The sequence below is a fragment of the Liolophura sinensis genome, chromosome 7 (genome assembly GCF_032854445.1).
Source record: "Liolophura sinensis isolate JHLJ2023 chromosome 7, CUHK_Ljap_v2, whole genome shotgun sequence".
Lineage (NCBI taxonomy): Eukaryota > Metazoa > Mollusca > Polyplacophora > Chitonida > Chitonidae > Liolophura > Liolophura sinensis.
In genome coordinates this window covers 59,402,612-59,417,860 of record NC_088301.1, presented here as the reverse complement: position 1 = coordinate 59,417,860, position 15,249 = coordinate 59,402,612, and the positions used below count along the sequence as shown (strand labels likewise).

At 38.6% G+C, this 15,249-nt stretch overlaps 1 protein-coding gene across 1 annotated transcript in view; it reads left to right on the top strand.

The window, feature by feature from the left end:
* Positions 1 to 15,249, top strand: part of LOC135469729 (protein MON2 homolog) — a 221,177-nt gene that overhangs the window by 146,545 nt on the left and 59,383 nt on the right. The window contains 1 exon segment of the mRNA XM_064748295.1: positions 12,388 to 12,550. Coding sequence (XP_064604365.1) covers positions 12,388 to 12,550 — 163 coding nt within the window.

The following is a 15,249-nucleotide window of genomic DNA, read 5'->3' as shown; positions in this document are numbered from 1 at the left end:
AAAAAATGATGAATTTTTCTGCATGAGTTGCTTTCTTGAGGGTCTCATGTTTTTTGCACTTTAGTAAATTTGTAAATTCATAGATGAAAGAGCTGTGCTACATTTACTCTGTCTAACAAATTTGTGAATGTTTTCCAATAAGTAATAAACGTTTATTCTCTGGGACCCTTCCGAAAAGATGTGGAACTCAATCTTGATGGCTGTCTAACCTTAAAAATTTTGCAGATCGGCAATCCTTTTAATTTTTTTCATGTTATTAGTACTGATATAGGGTGCACTAAGTTGTAATCAACTCCTCAGTGGCACTGTCACCCTATTTCCCCTCCTTTTAGCATCTCTTCCCCCTACTCTCTTCCTGCAAATTCACAACAGTCAGCCCTTGAATTTATGTTTAAAATGACCAAAGGACTTAGCGAGGGGGGCGGGGGGGGGAGTTTATTTATACATTCAGGGTAATAAAAAACAGACAGGCTAAGCTGGTGTGGCAGTTGCTGGGTGTTGTTCACCTGACCTATAACTGACCGTCAGGTCCTGATAAGTGCGGGAATGTTAACATTTTGGATAGGTGATCGTCAGGTCCTGAAAAGTGTGGGAATGTTAACATTTTGGATACCTGATCTTCATATCCTGTGGAATGCAGAAATTTTAACATTTTGGATAGCTGATCGTCAGGTCCTGAAAAGTGCGGGAATGATAACATTTTGGATAGATGATTGTCATATCCTGAGGAGAGCAGAAATATTAACATTTTGGATAGCTGATCGTCATGTCCTGAAAAGTGCGGGAATGATAACATTTTGGATAGATGATTGTCATATCCTGAGGAGAGCAGAAATATTAACATTTTGAATAGCTGATTGTCAGGTCCTAAGGAGTGCAGGAATGTTAACATTTTGGATAGCTGATCGTCAGGTCCTGAAAAGTGTGGGAATGATAACATTTTGGATAACTGATCGTCATATTCTGTGGAGTGCAGAAATTTTAACATTTTGTATTGCTGATCGTCATGTCCTGAGGAGTGCAGGAATGTTAACATTTTGGATAGATGATTGTCATATCCTGAGGAGAGCAGAAATATTAACATTTTGTACCTGTATGCCTTTAGTGAAAGTAAATACTGTAATAAAATAAGTAAAATTTGTGGTGGCTTATAATTATGTGTCTAAAAAGTGCAAATCTGACATGTCAAGGCTTGATATGTGTCAGTAGATTGTATTTATTTTGTCTTCATCCAATTATGTTATGCATGTAAAAGTGTTTGTATTTCACCATTTGCCATGGCTCAGGTACAAACTTCTTTGTGCATCATTATGTTTATATTTTTATCCAAATTTATGCAAATGTTGGTGGCGGCAGTCGTATAAGTGAAATAATCTTGAGTATGACGTAAAACACCAATGAAATCAAATTAAATACAACTTTGGTTACATAGTTATTTCTGTATTTTCATGTGTTTTTCATTTATACAGGGTAAATATTACTGGAATTATTTGAAAAAGTATTTTTATGTATTGATGGAAAGTGTAGAATAGGATAATGTCAGTCTTTCCCCAAAACTAAGTTCATGTAATAAAATTTAACAAAATCATGAAGTTTAGTTTGTGTAGCTGGTAGTACTTACTGTATGACAAAGAGCAGCGGCTAACCAAATATTGCCAAATCTTGAGTCAGTGTTTCATTTATTCTGACATGAAGATAACAAAATTTTCATGTTTTTTTATATTGGCAGTGTCATTTCATGCACTGTTACATAAGCAGGGTAATTCCCAGTGTTCGCTGATGCAGTGTCTGTTAGCTTTTATTTTTTGTTCATTCATTTGTTTTATCACTACTATATATCACCAAGCGTGTGTAAATGAACTGTTCACTGGATGTATTCACTGAAGGGCAAATGACCAAGACATGATGATTTTCATTGACAAGAACAGAGGGATAAATAAGAGCCTTACTTCAATAGCATACCATTTCTCTTCTGATACATCCTTTTTGATGTACGTGGACATACACAGCATTATATTTTTGTAAGCACCTCCTATTTAGATGAAGCAGATAGGGCAGGCCTTACAGTTCATGCACATGTGAATCCCACAGCCTAGTGCATCAGAGCCTGCCCACCTACAGGTAAAGGAGGAAACACAACAGGTGAATAATGACAACACATGTGCTACTTCTTCTGTGAAACCATGGTTCAGTAGCAAAAAATAGGGAAGGTGATGTTGATGGATCCAGAGGGAATACATATGTTAATTACTTGCATTTCTTTCATCTCGGCATTTGAAAACCAAATGGTACACTTCCAACCCCTAATTTTGTCGGATCTATGTTGTTGCTAAGAGAGAGCTACATCCTCAAAGGACACCCAGTTGGCCATTTGTTCTTTATCTGCTTAATGTTTCTGGGACCATGTTTCCAAAATTGCGAACGTTAACCAACATTCACTGCTCTCACGCCCACATTGTCTGTTTAACAGCTCTCAGATTTTCACTTTTTTACTTGATTTATCAAATCATTAAACTTATTGGAAATATTCAGCTTAACTATTACGATATTACTCATTGTTTTCAAGACATGTTTATCTGCAGAAGCTGCTTTCAGTTTGTTTAACCAGTGTGACCAAATTAATATGTTGAATGGCATTAAATTTCAATAACACAAAGAATTTACTCCGGTCTTCCATTGCTTTTGAATATTTTATATTTTTTTTGATGGATATGTTGTTTTGCAATAATTTTTTCAACAGGAGATCTGAGCGAGAACAATATCAACAAAAATCAGGATGGATGGATACAAGGCTACTTGGTGTTATCATGTAATTTATCACATATTAATTTGAAAACCAAAGTTTGATTTGTTTGTTTTGTTTTGGATTTGTGATCTAAATTGCAGGGAATTGCCTTTTCTCTTTCCCCAATAATTTTATTTTTTGGAGGGGGGGGGGGGTACAGTGGTGTGGGATTTAGTTTATTGGATATGGGTGTTTTTCCTGTCTTCGCATTATTTTATGCCTTCAGAGCTAAATGGAATGAAGTTTTGGCAGCACAGTTGATCTTAACAAAAAGCATAATATTGGTGGGCACCAGTAGGATATGCACTGTACACATATTGAAGGCATGCAGTTCATCAGAATTAAAACAATTGTTCATCTCCATTATAATGTAAATAGTATCGATGCAAGGCTAATTTCTGCAAAGCTCACCAGTCACCATGCCGTGCTCTTAAAAGTGTGATTAGCTTTAATATGTTAAATAATGATGCATATTTGTTTTGCAAGACCTTCACAGAATTCGGTCCAGGATTTCATAGACTGGAGTTCATTGTTCTGATGAATGAATGTCCATTTCAAAGGTAGACTGAAGTTAATATATATGGTAAATGGATTACCATTTCACAGGTAGACTGAAGTTCATTGCTACCATAAATGGATTACCACTTCACAGGTAGACTGAAGTTCATTGTTACGGTAAATGGATTACCACTTCAAAGGTAGACTGGTGATCATAGTTATGGTTAAAGGATTACCACTTCAAAGGTAGACTGGAGTTCATAGTTATGGTAAATGGATTACAACTTCACAGGTAGACTGAAGTTCATTGTTATGGTAAATGGATTACCACTTCAAAGTTAGACTGGTGATCATAGTTATGGTTAAAGGATTACGACTTCAAAGGTAGACTGGAGTTCATAGTTATGCTAAATGGATTACCACTTCAAAGGTAGACTGGAGGTCATAGGTACAATCAATGGATTACCACTTCAAAGGTAGACTGGAGTTCATAGTTATGGTAAATGGATTACCACTTCAAAGGTAGACTGGTGATCATAGGTACAATCAATGGATTACCACTTCAAAGGTAGACTGGAGTTCATAGTTCTTGATAGCATGTGTCCATTTCAAATGAAGATTCATGTTCAATGTTTTGGTGAATGTATGCCTTTTTCAAAAGTAACCTGAAGTTCATAGTTGTGGTTGATGTGTGTCCATTTCATGGATAGACAGGGATTCATAGTTCTGGTTGATGTGTTTCCATTTCATGGGTAGACAGGGTTTCATAGTTCTGGTTGATGTGTGTCCATTTCATGGATAGACAGGGATTCATAGTTCTGGTTGATGTGTGTCCATTTCATGGATAGACAGGGATTCATAGTTCTGGTTGATGTGTGTCCATTTCATGGGTAGACAGGGTTTCATAGTTCTGATTGATGTGTGTCATCCATTTCACGGATAGACAGGGATTCATAGCTCTGGTTGATGTGCGTCCATTTCATGGGTAGGCTGAGGTTCATAGTTTTGGTTGATGTGTCCATTTCACAGATAGACAGGGATTCATAGTTCTGGTTGATGTGTGTCCATTTCATGGGTAGGCAGGGGTTCATAGTTTTGGTTGATGTGTGTCCATTTCATGGGTAGGCTGAGGTTCATAGTTCTGGTTGATGTGTGTCCATTTCATGGGTAGGCTGAGGTTCATAGTTCTGGTTGATATGTGTCCATTTCATGGGTAGGCTGAGATTCATAGTTCTGGTTGATGTGTGTCCATTTCATGGGTAGGCTGAGGTTCATAGTTCTGGTTGATGTGTGTCCATTTCATGGGTAGACAGGGGTTCATAGTTCTGGTTGATGTGTGTCCATTTCATGGGTAGACAGGGGTTCATAGTTCTGGTTGATGTGTGTCCATTTCACGGATAGACAGGGGTTCATAGCTCTGGTTGATGTGTGTCCATTTCATGGGTAGACAGGGGTTTATAGTTCTGGTTGATGTGTGTCCATTTCATGGGTAGGCTGAGGTTCATAGTTCTGGTTGGTGTGTGTCCATTTCATGGGTAGGCTGAGGTTCATAGTTCTGGTTGGTGTGTGTCCCTTTCATGGGTAGGCTGAGGTTCATAGTTATGGTTGATGTGTGTCCATTTCATGGGTAGGCTGAGGTTCATAGTTCTGGTTGATGTGTGTCCATTTCATGGGTAGGCTGAGATTCATAGCTCTGGTTGATGTGTGTGCATTTCATGGGTAGACTGAGGTTCATAGTTCTGGTTGATGTGTGTCCATTTCATGGGTAGGCTGAGATTCATAGCTCTGGTTGATGTGTGTCCATTTCATGGGTAGGCTGAGGTTCATAGTTTTGGTTGATGTGTGTCCATTTCATGGGTAGGCTGAGATTCCATTTGATGTGTGTCCATTTCATGGGTAGGCTGAGGTTCATAGTTGTGGTTGATGTGTGTCCCTTTCATGGGTAGGCTGAGGTTCATAGTTTTGATGTGTGTCCCTTTCATGGGTAGACAGGGGTTCATAGTTCCTGTTTGATGTGTGTCCCTTTCATGGGTAGGCTGAGGTTCATAGTTCTGGTTGATGTGTGTCCATTTCATGGGTAGGCTGAGATTCATAGTTCTGGTTGATGTGTGTCCATTTCATGGGTAGGCTGAGATTCATAGTTTTGGTTGATGTGTGTCCCTTTCATGGGTAGGCTGAGGTTCATAGTTTTGATGTGTGTTCCTTTCATGGGTAGACAGGGGTTCATAGTTCTGGTTGATGTGTGTCCCTTTCATGGGTAGGCTGAGATTCATAGCTCTAGTTGATGTGTGTTCCTTTCATGGGTAGGCTGAGGTTCATAGTTGTGGTTGATGTGTGTCCCTTTCATGGGTAGGCTGAGGTTCATAGTTTTGATGTGTGTCCCTTTCATGGGTAGGCTGAGGTTCATAGTTCTGGTTGATGTGTGTCCCTTTCATGGGTAGGCTGAGGTTCATAGTTCTGGTTGATGTGTGTCCATTTCATGGGTAGGCTGAGGTTCATAGTTTTGATGTGTGTCCCTTTCATGGATAGACAGGGGTTCATAGTTTTGGTTGATGTGTGTCCCTTTCATGGGTAGGCTGAGATTCATAGCTCTGGTTGATGTGTGTCCCTTTCATGGGTAGGCTGAGGTTCATAGCTCTGGTTGATGTGTGTCCATTTCATGGGTAGGCTGAGGTTCATAGTTTTGGTTGATGTGTGTCCATTTCATGGGTAGGCTGAGATTCATAGCTCTGGTTGATGTGTGTCCATTTCATGGGTAGGCTGAGGTTCATAGTTTTGGTTGATGTGTGTCCCTTTCATGGGTAGGCTGAGGTTCATAGTTTTGATGTGTGTCCCTTTCATGGGTAGACAGGGGTTCATAGTTCTGGTTGATGTGTGTCCCTTTCATGGGTAGGCTGAGATTCATAGCTCTGGTTGATGTGTGTCCATTTCATGGGTAGGCTGAGATTCATAGTTCTGGTTGATGTGTGTCCCTTTCATGGGTAGGCTGAGGTTCATAGTTTTGGTTAATGAATGCTCCTTTCACTGGCACAGTCTGGAAGGTCGTGCAGCTTGCGGACGATCCCATTAGGACAATGTTGATACCAGCATTCTGTGGAATAATCTCCTCATAAATGTGGGTGAGGTGTGATTCTCTCTGGTCCTGCTGATGGAGACTCTGGCTATCTTCATCCAAACCTCCTTGTTATTCTTGGTTGAAAGCCAGCACAGACTCGCTAGGTGTTGAGTTAACTCCCCAACACACCATTTGTTTTGAGAAAACAAGGGCAAGGGAAACGAGTCACTTTCTACTGCGGCCAATTTTGACAATTAGCTTGCTAGGCCAACCACAGAGAGGGCGTCTCATCAGGAACATCATATGGTTAAACACGGTCATGGAAGGGAGCATGTTTAAAGGGTGGCATTCAGCCATGCTGGGTACCTTAGACCTCCCTAAAAGATACTTTGCCAGAAACATGTAATTATAGGAATAGCAGCCAATTTGGCTGTTGACTTTCTAGATTACTGTTTATTGACACAGTTGTGGTGATCAGTGCTTTTATCAGCATTTTGTTTATATATTGTTTCCATTTTCATTTACATGAAAAAAAAAAAGATAAAGCCTATTTTTGATGCAGTGTGGGTATTGATATTACTGTAGGTTCGAAATACATTTTCTAAATCCTCATAAATCAATCTATCCTGCATATGTATCAGTGTGCATCTCTCCTCGGGCAAAACAAACAATTAAGCTTATACCATACAGCTGTAGCTTGGGGGGTTGAGAAGTGTCTGGTGTTGTAAATGCTAAAATCATTCATTGTTAATTTTAATGTGTAAAGTAAGTGATCGTATGTTTGCCATTTTAACCAAGCCTGTGCTTTGTAGATTGTATCGTACCCTGTGCATCAGCGTCAAATATAAGCAGGGAAAGCAGTGTTAAAGTAAATGTTAGGGGTGGTAGCTGAAGAAGTGTACTGTACATATTGAGCTCAGGTTTTGTATACAATGTTGAAGTAAATGATAGGGTATCTCACAAAAGTACTGCTTGTATTGAGCTGAGCTGGTTTTGTATGTATGTAAAGCATAATAACATGAAGGGGATGATTCTTGGTTGATCCTCTGTTTCCATATCAATTATCATCAAATTAGAAAATTCATGACTTCAGTCCATTGTATGCTGTATTGAGGTGAAGTTTTGCCTTCATATTTCTTCTACAGATGAGCTGCAGTTACTCCATGCATTCAAAATGTAGGCAGCAGCAAATCAGCTGGTAATTTCGACAGAAACCCTTGCTGTACTTAGCAGTGTGGATGTATACACATGTAAATCCACACTGTCTTGTTGATCTATGTGTGTTACATGTGAAGGCCTGATTGGTAAACCATTGGTTTATTAAATTAATATATGATTGGGGCAGTCTGAATGTTGATTTGATATAACGTTAACTTCACTTCATCCACCAGTTCAAAAGTGTTCAAATATTTCTCTGTTTACTAGACTTTAAAGCATGTTTAAACAAATGTTATAGAGAACTGTTGCAACTCTGGTAAGTGAGATAACGCAATGCATGATTCAATATTTTGGCTTTTTTTATTTAATCTGTTTTAAATCAAACTAAAGTATTAAACAGTTAAGAAAATTATTTAAATAAAACTGAAATGACAAATATCAATGATAAATGTCACACTGATTTATTGAAAGCATGCTTTTTACATGCCATAACCTTGTATGCATCAACTGGCTGCAGTTTTGTGACTAGGGTATGTTATACTAGGTATATTACATAGATAACATCATCAAGCACGTATAAATGCATACACATGTGTTACCTCGATTTGGCGATGTAGGTTAATAATTCATCAGCTACTCCTTGGAGATGCACTTACTGCTTGATAATCCACAGTAATTTATCCTATAATTTGTGAAATGCAGGCACAGATGGGCAAGTTGGACCCAGCTTACAAACCATCTAGACAATCCATCTGGTATCAAAGACATTTTTGCTTTCCTAATTTTGTAGTCCATACTTGTTGACTTCTTTGTTCAATGTGTAACATTTAATGCTATTATGTGTTGCTTTTAATAACGCATCAGATGATTCCTGATTCTTTGTACGTTTATGTACTGCAGTATTCAGGCAAAGAGTTCCATTCCTGCCTTGGGCATTTTGTCCTTGCCATTATGAATGAATTATTTCATTATGAATGTGTTCTGTAAATTGTAATGTATAAGTTTCAGTGATGAGATGAAATGTATTGATTGTGATATGCTGTAAAACTAACTGATCTCATATGCTGGAAAGGTCTATGTTGAACTTTCTTTTAGTGCCTCTGAACCCTTTATAATTAATAATGATCTTTATGTAATATTCAGACACATTTTTGATTTTAAAGGTAAAACTTGTGGTTTCGCAGATGTGTAAAGGAGTAATGAGTCAAATTTGTGGGTGGTATTTTAAGGTAAAAGAAAGCTAACTTATAAAGTAAAATTCACCTTACAGACAACTGAAAGCTATGCGTAAAAATACTTTCCTTTATTTTTTCAGATTTTTTATTGAGAGTGTTGAAAGGCATTGAAATATTTGCATACTACAGTGGGCTGTATGGTTCATATTGACGGTATCTGGGAACTCCTTTTTTTTCTGATGTTCACCAGGATAAAGGAATTTTTGGGAACATTATTTTAGTAATATTTTACTCATAGGTAAAAAAGAGCTATTCCAACATTTAGTGTCGTGATTGGAGTTGGATAAACTTTCTGTGACATCAGAGTTCCTAACCTCTGACAGTATGGGCCATAAAGCCCTGTTTGAGTGCCCTTAAATCTTTTCACAAAATTCTGAAAACATAAATGAATGTATATCTATGCATTGCAAAACAATTTTTGTTTGGTAAAGTTGATTTTAGTTCTTTTAAATATGATGATTTTTGTTTGTGCTTTATTTCTCAGTGCCCTCCACATACACACACAACCACACTCACAGGCCCACACACTGTGTTAATGAAAATAAGGACAACAGGCTTCTAAATAACACAATACATCTATAAAAATAAAATGATGAAATAAAAGTATTACAATCAACAACCAAATCATGTTTCCATATTAAGCATGTTAAATACAAAGTATATATATAGAAGAGAAAAGTAACCACAGTCATGCTGTTATCTCTATGATGAATCTACCGTAGACATTATGACAGAGTTGTTTGAAAGTTTTGTATTGATGAGGCAAATTGGACAGCAGTAGGAAGCTGTAGATTCTAGGAGGTTGTTCCTCCTGTGTCTACAAAGCGTTGTGTGTACAGGGTTGTAGAATGTTCTGAGAGAGTTGGGTGCCTGTTTGGGTTATTCAAGGGTCAAACAACTTAAGCAGTCATTGGTCTGTACGATGGATCGAGACTCTCCAGGAACGCTTGGTATTCCATGGGGAGTTAATCAGAAATTTAGCGTGAATCTTGTTGGATGTACGCTTCAGCGAGTCTGATTCTCACTGAAGGATTAGATCCTGGGACCTGTGGTGATCATCAACATACTAGGCATTTTACAGCTAATTTGGACTTCTGTAACCTACTTTTGCAACCAAGCCGGAAATTGGCCTCAGCAATTTTGCACACTGCTTGTAGTTCAAATCATGCTACCTAACAAGACTGTCTTCTTCATTTGGCTGTGTTTTCAGTGGAATAATTTTGTTAAAAATCCATGTTGAAACTTAAAGCAGATGGTGATACCTAGCACATTTTGTTTTGCTGATGTCAACTTCATAAACAACTGTAATGTTCACTTGTTCAAAAAAACATTTTAAAAATAATTAAAAGGAAAGAAAAATGAGATGTCCTTGTACCTATTGTTCTTCTACACCAGTATTTCATTTAATTTTTTCTTGTATACAGCATTGGGTATTTTGGAATACAATCTGGAATATTAACAATTCTTGAAGCCATCATCCTTCATGCAGAATTCAAATTCACACAAATCTGCTACAAAGTGTACACTTGTATACATTAGTGATATTTGATGCTGGGGTTCTAAGAGGGAAAAGTGCTGCTACAAAGTTTTCGCAGGTATATTTGTGATATTTGATGCTGGGAATCTGAGAGGGGCAAATGCTGTCACAAACTGTACACATGTATATTGGTGATATTTGTTGCTAGGGTTCTGAGAGGTGTAAGTGGTGCCACAAGGTATACACATGTATATTGGTGATATTTGATGCTGGAGGTTCTGAGAGGGGTAGGTGCTGCCACAAGGTGTACACATGTATATTGGTGATATTTGATGCTGAGGGTTCTGAGAAGTGTAAGTGGTGCTACAAAGTGTAGACATGTATATTGGTGATATTTGTTGCCGGTGTTCTGAGAGGTGTAAGTGTTGCTACAAAGTTTTCGCAGGTATATTTGTGATATTTGATGCTGGGATTCTGAGAGGGGTAAATGCTGTCACAAACTGTACACATGTATATGGGTGATATTTGTTGCTGGGGTCTGAGAGGTGTAAGTGGTGCCACAAGGTATACACATGTATATTGGTGATATTTGATGCTAGGGGTTCAGAGAGGGGTGAGTGCAGTCACAGAGTTTACGCATGTATATTGGTGATATTTGTTGCTGGGATTCTGAGAGGGGTGAGTGCGGTCACAAAGTGTACACATGTATATTGGTGATATTTGATGCTGGGGGTTCTGAGAGGGGCAAGTGGTGCCACAAAGTGTACATATATATATTGGTGATATTTGATGCTGGGGGCTCTGAGAGGGGTAGGTGCTGCCACAAGGTGTACACATGTATATTGGTGATATTTGATGCTGGGGGCTCAGGGAGGGGTAGGTGCTGCCACAAGGTGTACACATGTATATTGGTGATATTTGATGGTGGGAGCTCAGAGAGGGGTAGGTGCAGCCACAAAGTGTACACATTATATATTGGTGATATTTGTTGCTGGGATCCTGAGAGGGGCAAGTGGTGCTACAAAGTGTACACATGTATATTGGTGATATTTGATGCTGGGGACTCTGAGAGGTGTAAATGGTTCCACGAAGTGTACACATGTATATTGGTGATATTTGATGCTGGAATTCTGAGAGGTGTGAGTGCTGTCACAGAGTGTACACATGCATGTTGGTGATATTTGATGCTGGGGGTTGTGAGAGGGGCAAGTGGTGCTACAAAGCGTACACATGTATATTGGTGATATTTGATCCTGGGGGTTCTGAGAGGGGCAAGTGGTGCTACAAAGTGTACACATGTATATTGGTGATATTTGATGCTGGGGGCTCTCAGAGGGGCAAGTGGTGCTACAAGGTGTACACATGTAAATTGGTGATATTTGATGCTGGGGGCTCAGAGAGGGGTATGTGCTGCTACAAGGTATACACATGTATATTGGTGATATTTGATGCTGGGGGCTCAGAGAGGGGTAGGTGCTGCCACAAAGTATATACATGTATATTGGTGATATTTGATGCTGGGGGCTCAGAGAGGGGTATGTGCTGCCACAAAGTATACACATGTATATTGGTGATATTTGATGCTGGGGGCTCAGAGAGGGGTATGTGCTGCCACAAGGTGTACACATGTATATTGGTGATATTTGTTGCTGGGGACTCTGAGAGGTGTAAGTGGCGCCACAAAGTGTACACATGTATATTGATGGTATTTGATGTTGGAATTCTGAGAGGGGAAAGTGTTTTGCACTATGGGTATAAAAATGGGACAGTGTATTGATTAACTTGTGGCTGTGTAGCCTGGCCATGGACAAAGACGAACCCGTAGCTGCATAATCCTGTTAACCCAATTGAATAATCCAGTTAAGTGTCTCAGTGCTGACTGTTTTTAATCACAATAATTCATATCTTTTGGTGGAGTTTCTGAGGTAAATTGAGGGCAACCAACAACATTTCTGGTTCTTACATTTCAAAAATTACCATAACATTTGAGTTCTGATAAATGTCATAAGAAATTGTCACCAGATACCACTAATCTGTATTATTGAACAGGTTTATTACAAACTCTTTTATCTTTTAATTCTTCTGAATTCATTGTGCTGAACAAGTGTTCATAAACAAATTGCGTCTTGTCCTTATTGTGTGTTTTATAAGAAATTCTTTCCTTTTTTGTCTGTTTCAGAGAAAGCCTCATTCGTTTGGCATTTCAGAGCCTCCAGTTGGTCGTACAGGATTTCTTACCAATTATACCATGTGTTTACTTGCAAGTCTGCGTTGATGTGGCTTCAAAATTTGGCTCGCAGACACAGGAATTGAATATAAGCCTCACTGCCATCGGACTCTTGGTAGGTCTTTGACATGTTACAAATCAATGAAGTCACTAATATGCCCCTCTTTCATCTGTTCTATTTCTCTTCTTAACTGTACATGTAATAATTGTCCTTGCGGAAATGCTTCATGCAACAAGTAAGTATTTTTTGCGGGAAAATGTGTCTGTTTCATTGAAAACTTTGAATTTGATCTTGCCTACCCGGAGGGATACATCCTGTTATGCATGCAGCTTTGTTAATGAAGATTCAATATGAATGATCCTGAAGATCATTAACTGATAAATAAATTTAATTACAACTTCAAAATTCTCGCAATCGTTTGTGATATGTGGAATACAATCCTCTGGATGTTACCTTATGCTCTTGAAGAATTCAGCTGACGTCACAACAATTCAGTTTTTCCCCACATTCATATAGTTTATCTTTGCTCCCAGCTTCCGTACACGGTAAACTAAAACCCTTGGAGAAATATAGCCACAGGTTTGCACATCAGGTTTTTTTGTTTTTTTTTTTGGTCATCTTTTGTCAGTGACAACATTGGAATATCATACATGTTTCTGGATATGTTAATTCTGTGAAATACTGGGTTGACTTGGAGCCTGGTAAGGTGTTTCTGCAGATATCAATCTGAAACGAACAATGAAGACTGCAATAGCATTACGGCCTGTCAATGGAATTTTTTAAAAACGCAAAATATTTGGTCATTATGTTATAATGTTACAATCAATTTCAGATAGAAAGAAGGCCTAAATGTAATTTGAGATATTATTTCTGAAGCAAAGGCTCTCGGCTTTTCTCTGAGGCACATGGTACATATTTCTCCTCAGCAGATTTTCCTGGCAAAATGAGAATCCTGAAAACCATAAAATGACTTAATCATGAGAAAATTAGGACATTCTTCTAGAGGTTTTTTGGTTCGTGTACTAATTTTGTTCTCTGCATGGACTCCAATTAATATTTGGTTTATTTTAATTACAAATTTCACACAAGGGGAAGAAGGGGAAACTGGTGACAAAGTCCCTGTCATGATTTATACCACAGTTGTAATGTTACGGGAATACACTGTTCTGGAGTCCTGGATATTCTGAACCACATCTTTCGTAGCTTTAGCCAAAATTTGGTCTAGCAGTGAACCAGAAAATGATTTATGTAATACCAAAATCCCAAAAAAGGTTTTTAATATACTATTTCTTTTGCTAAATTAGTTAAAACCATTTTAGTTCAGCTGATTTGTGGATTCGAGGCTCCAACATGATGGTAACATGTCTCCTACAATTTACAATGTGATTTAAATAAATAAAATCAAATTACTGTCAAATTACAGTTAGCTCCTTGTCATCAGTATCTAGTGTTGGTAGCTGGTTAGGCCTCTTGACCGACACACAACAGTTAGCTCCTTGTCACCAGTATCTGGTGTTGGTAGCTGGTTAGGCCTTATGACCAACACACAACAGTTAGCTCATTGTCACCAGTATGTAGTGTTGGTAGCTGGTTAGGCCTCCTGACCAACACACAACAGGTAGCTCCTTGTGACTAGTATGTAGTGTTGGTAGCTTGTTAGGCCTCTTGACCAACACACAACAGTTAGCTCCTTGTCACCAGTATCTGGTGTTGGCAGCTGGTGAGGCTTCTTGACCAACACACAACAGTTAGCTCCTTGTCACCAGTATGTGGTGTTGGTAGCTTGTTAGGCCTCATGACCGACACACAACAGTTAGCTCCTTGTCACTAGTATGTAGTGTTGGTAGCTTGTTAGGCCTCATGACCAACACACGACAGTTAGCTCCTTGTCACCAGTATGTAGTGTTGGTAGCTGGCTAGGCCTCATGACCGACACACAACAGTTAGCTCCTTGTTACTAGTATGTAGTGTTGGTAGCTGGTGAGGCTTCTTGACCAACACACAACAGTTAGCTCCTTGTCACCAGTATCTAGTGTTGGTAACTTGTTAGGCCTCTTGACCAACACACAACAGTTAACACTTTGTCACCAGTATCAAGTCTTGGTAACTTGTTAGGCCTCATTACCAAATGACTGCAATTGTATTTGAAGGTAACTTGTACGTGCCAAATATCATCATGGAAATACAGATAAATTATAACCCAGCTGTTAATTGATGTTCATCATCAAGATAAACTTATCTTGATGTATGGACCTCTAAACCAAGAGAATGTAATATTTTTATGGGAGAAACAAATATTATTAGATGGATGTATCCTGTCAGAACTGTGGTCATGCCGTTTTTGTCTTAATATAAAAATAATACACAAAGTGTGATGTAGTATTGTGGGTTGTAGCTCAACAAAAAAGACATGAAACATTGTTGGAGGGGAAGTATCTATCACTTGTTGAGATCTGACAAATCCTGATATCACATCAGAAGGGCTGCTTCATTACACTGAAAGCCAAGCCAACAAGCATTATTTATTCCAGAATGTGAGGTTTTATTGTCGAGAAAGCAAACAGGTAACGTAATCTGACATGTTACTAAACATACACACAAGATGGTTGAACTCACAGAACAGCACTTGAAAGAAAGGGTTGTACAAGGCAAAAATTGACCCTTTAAACCAGGCACCATCTGGAAGATGTCATGCGATCTAGTTTAGTGACCACTGACTCATTATAACACAAAGTACCGTCATAGTTTGCAGATTTGTAATGTGAGCATCTTAGTATAGAGAATGTCAGCCTTTAAAAAATAATCTTGTAAAA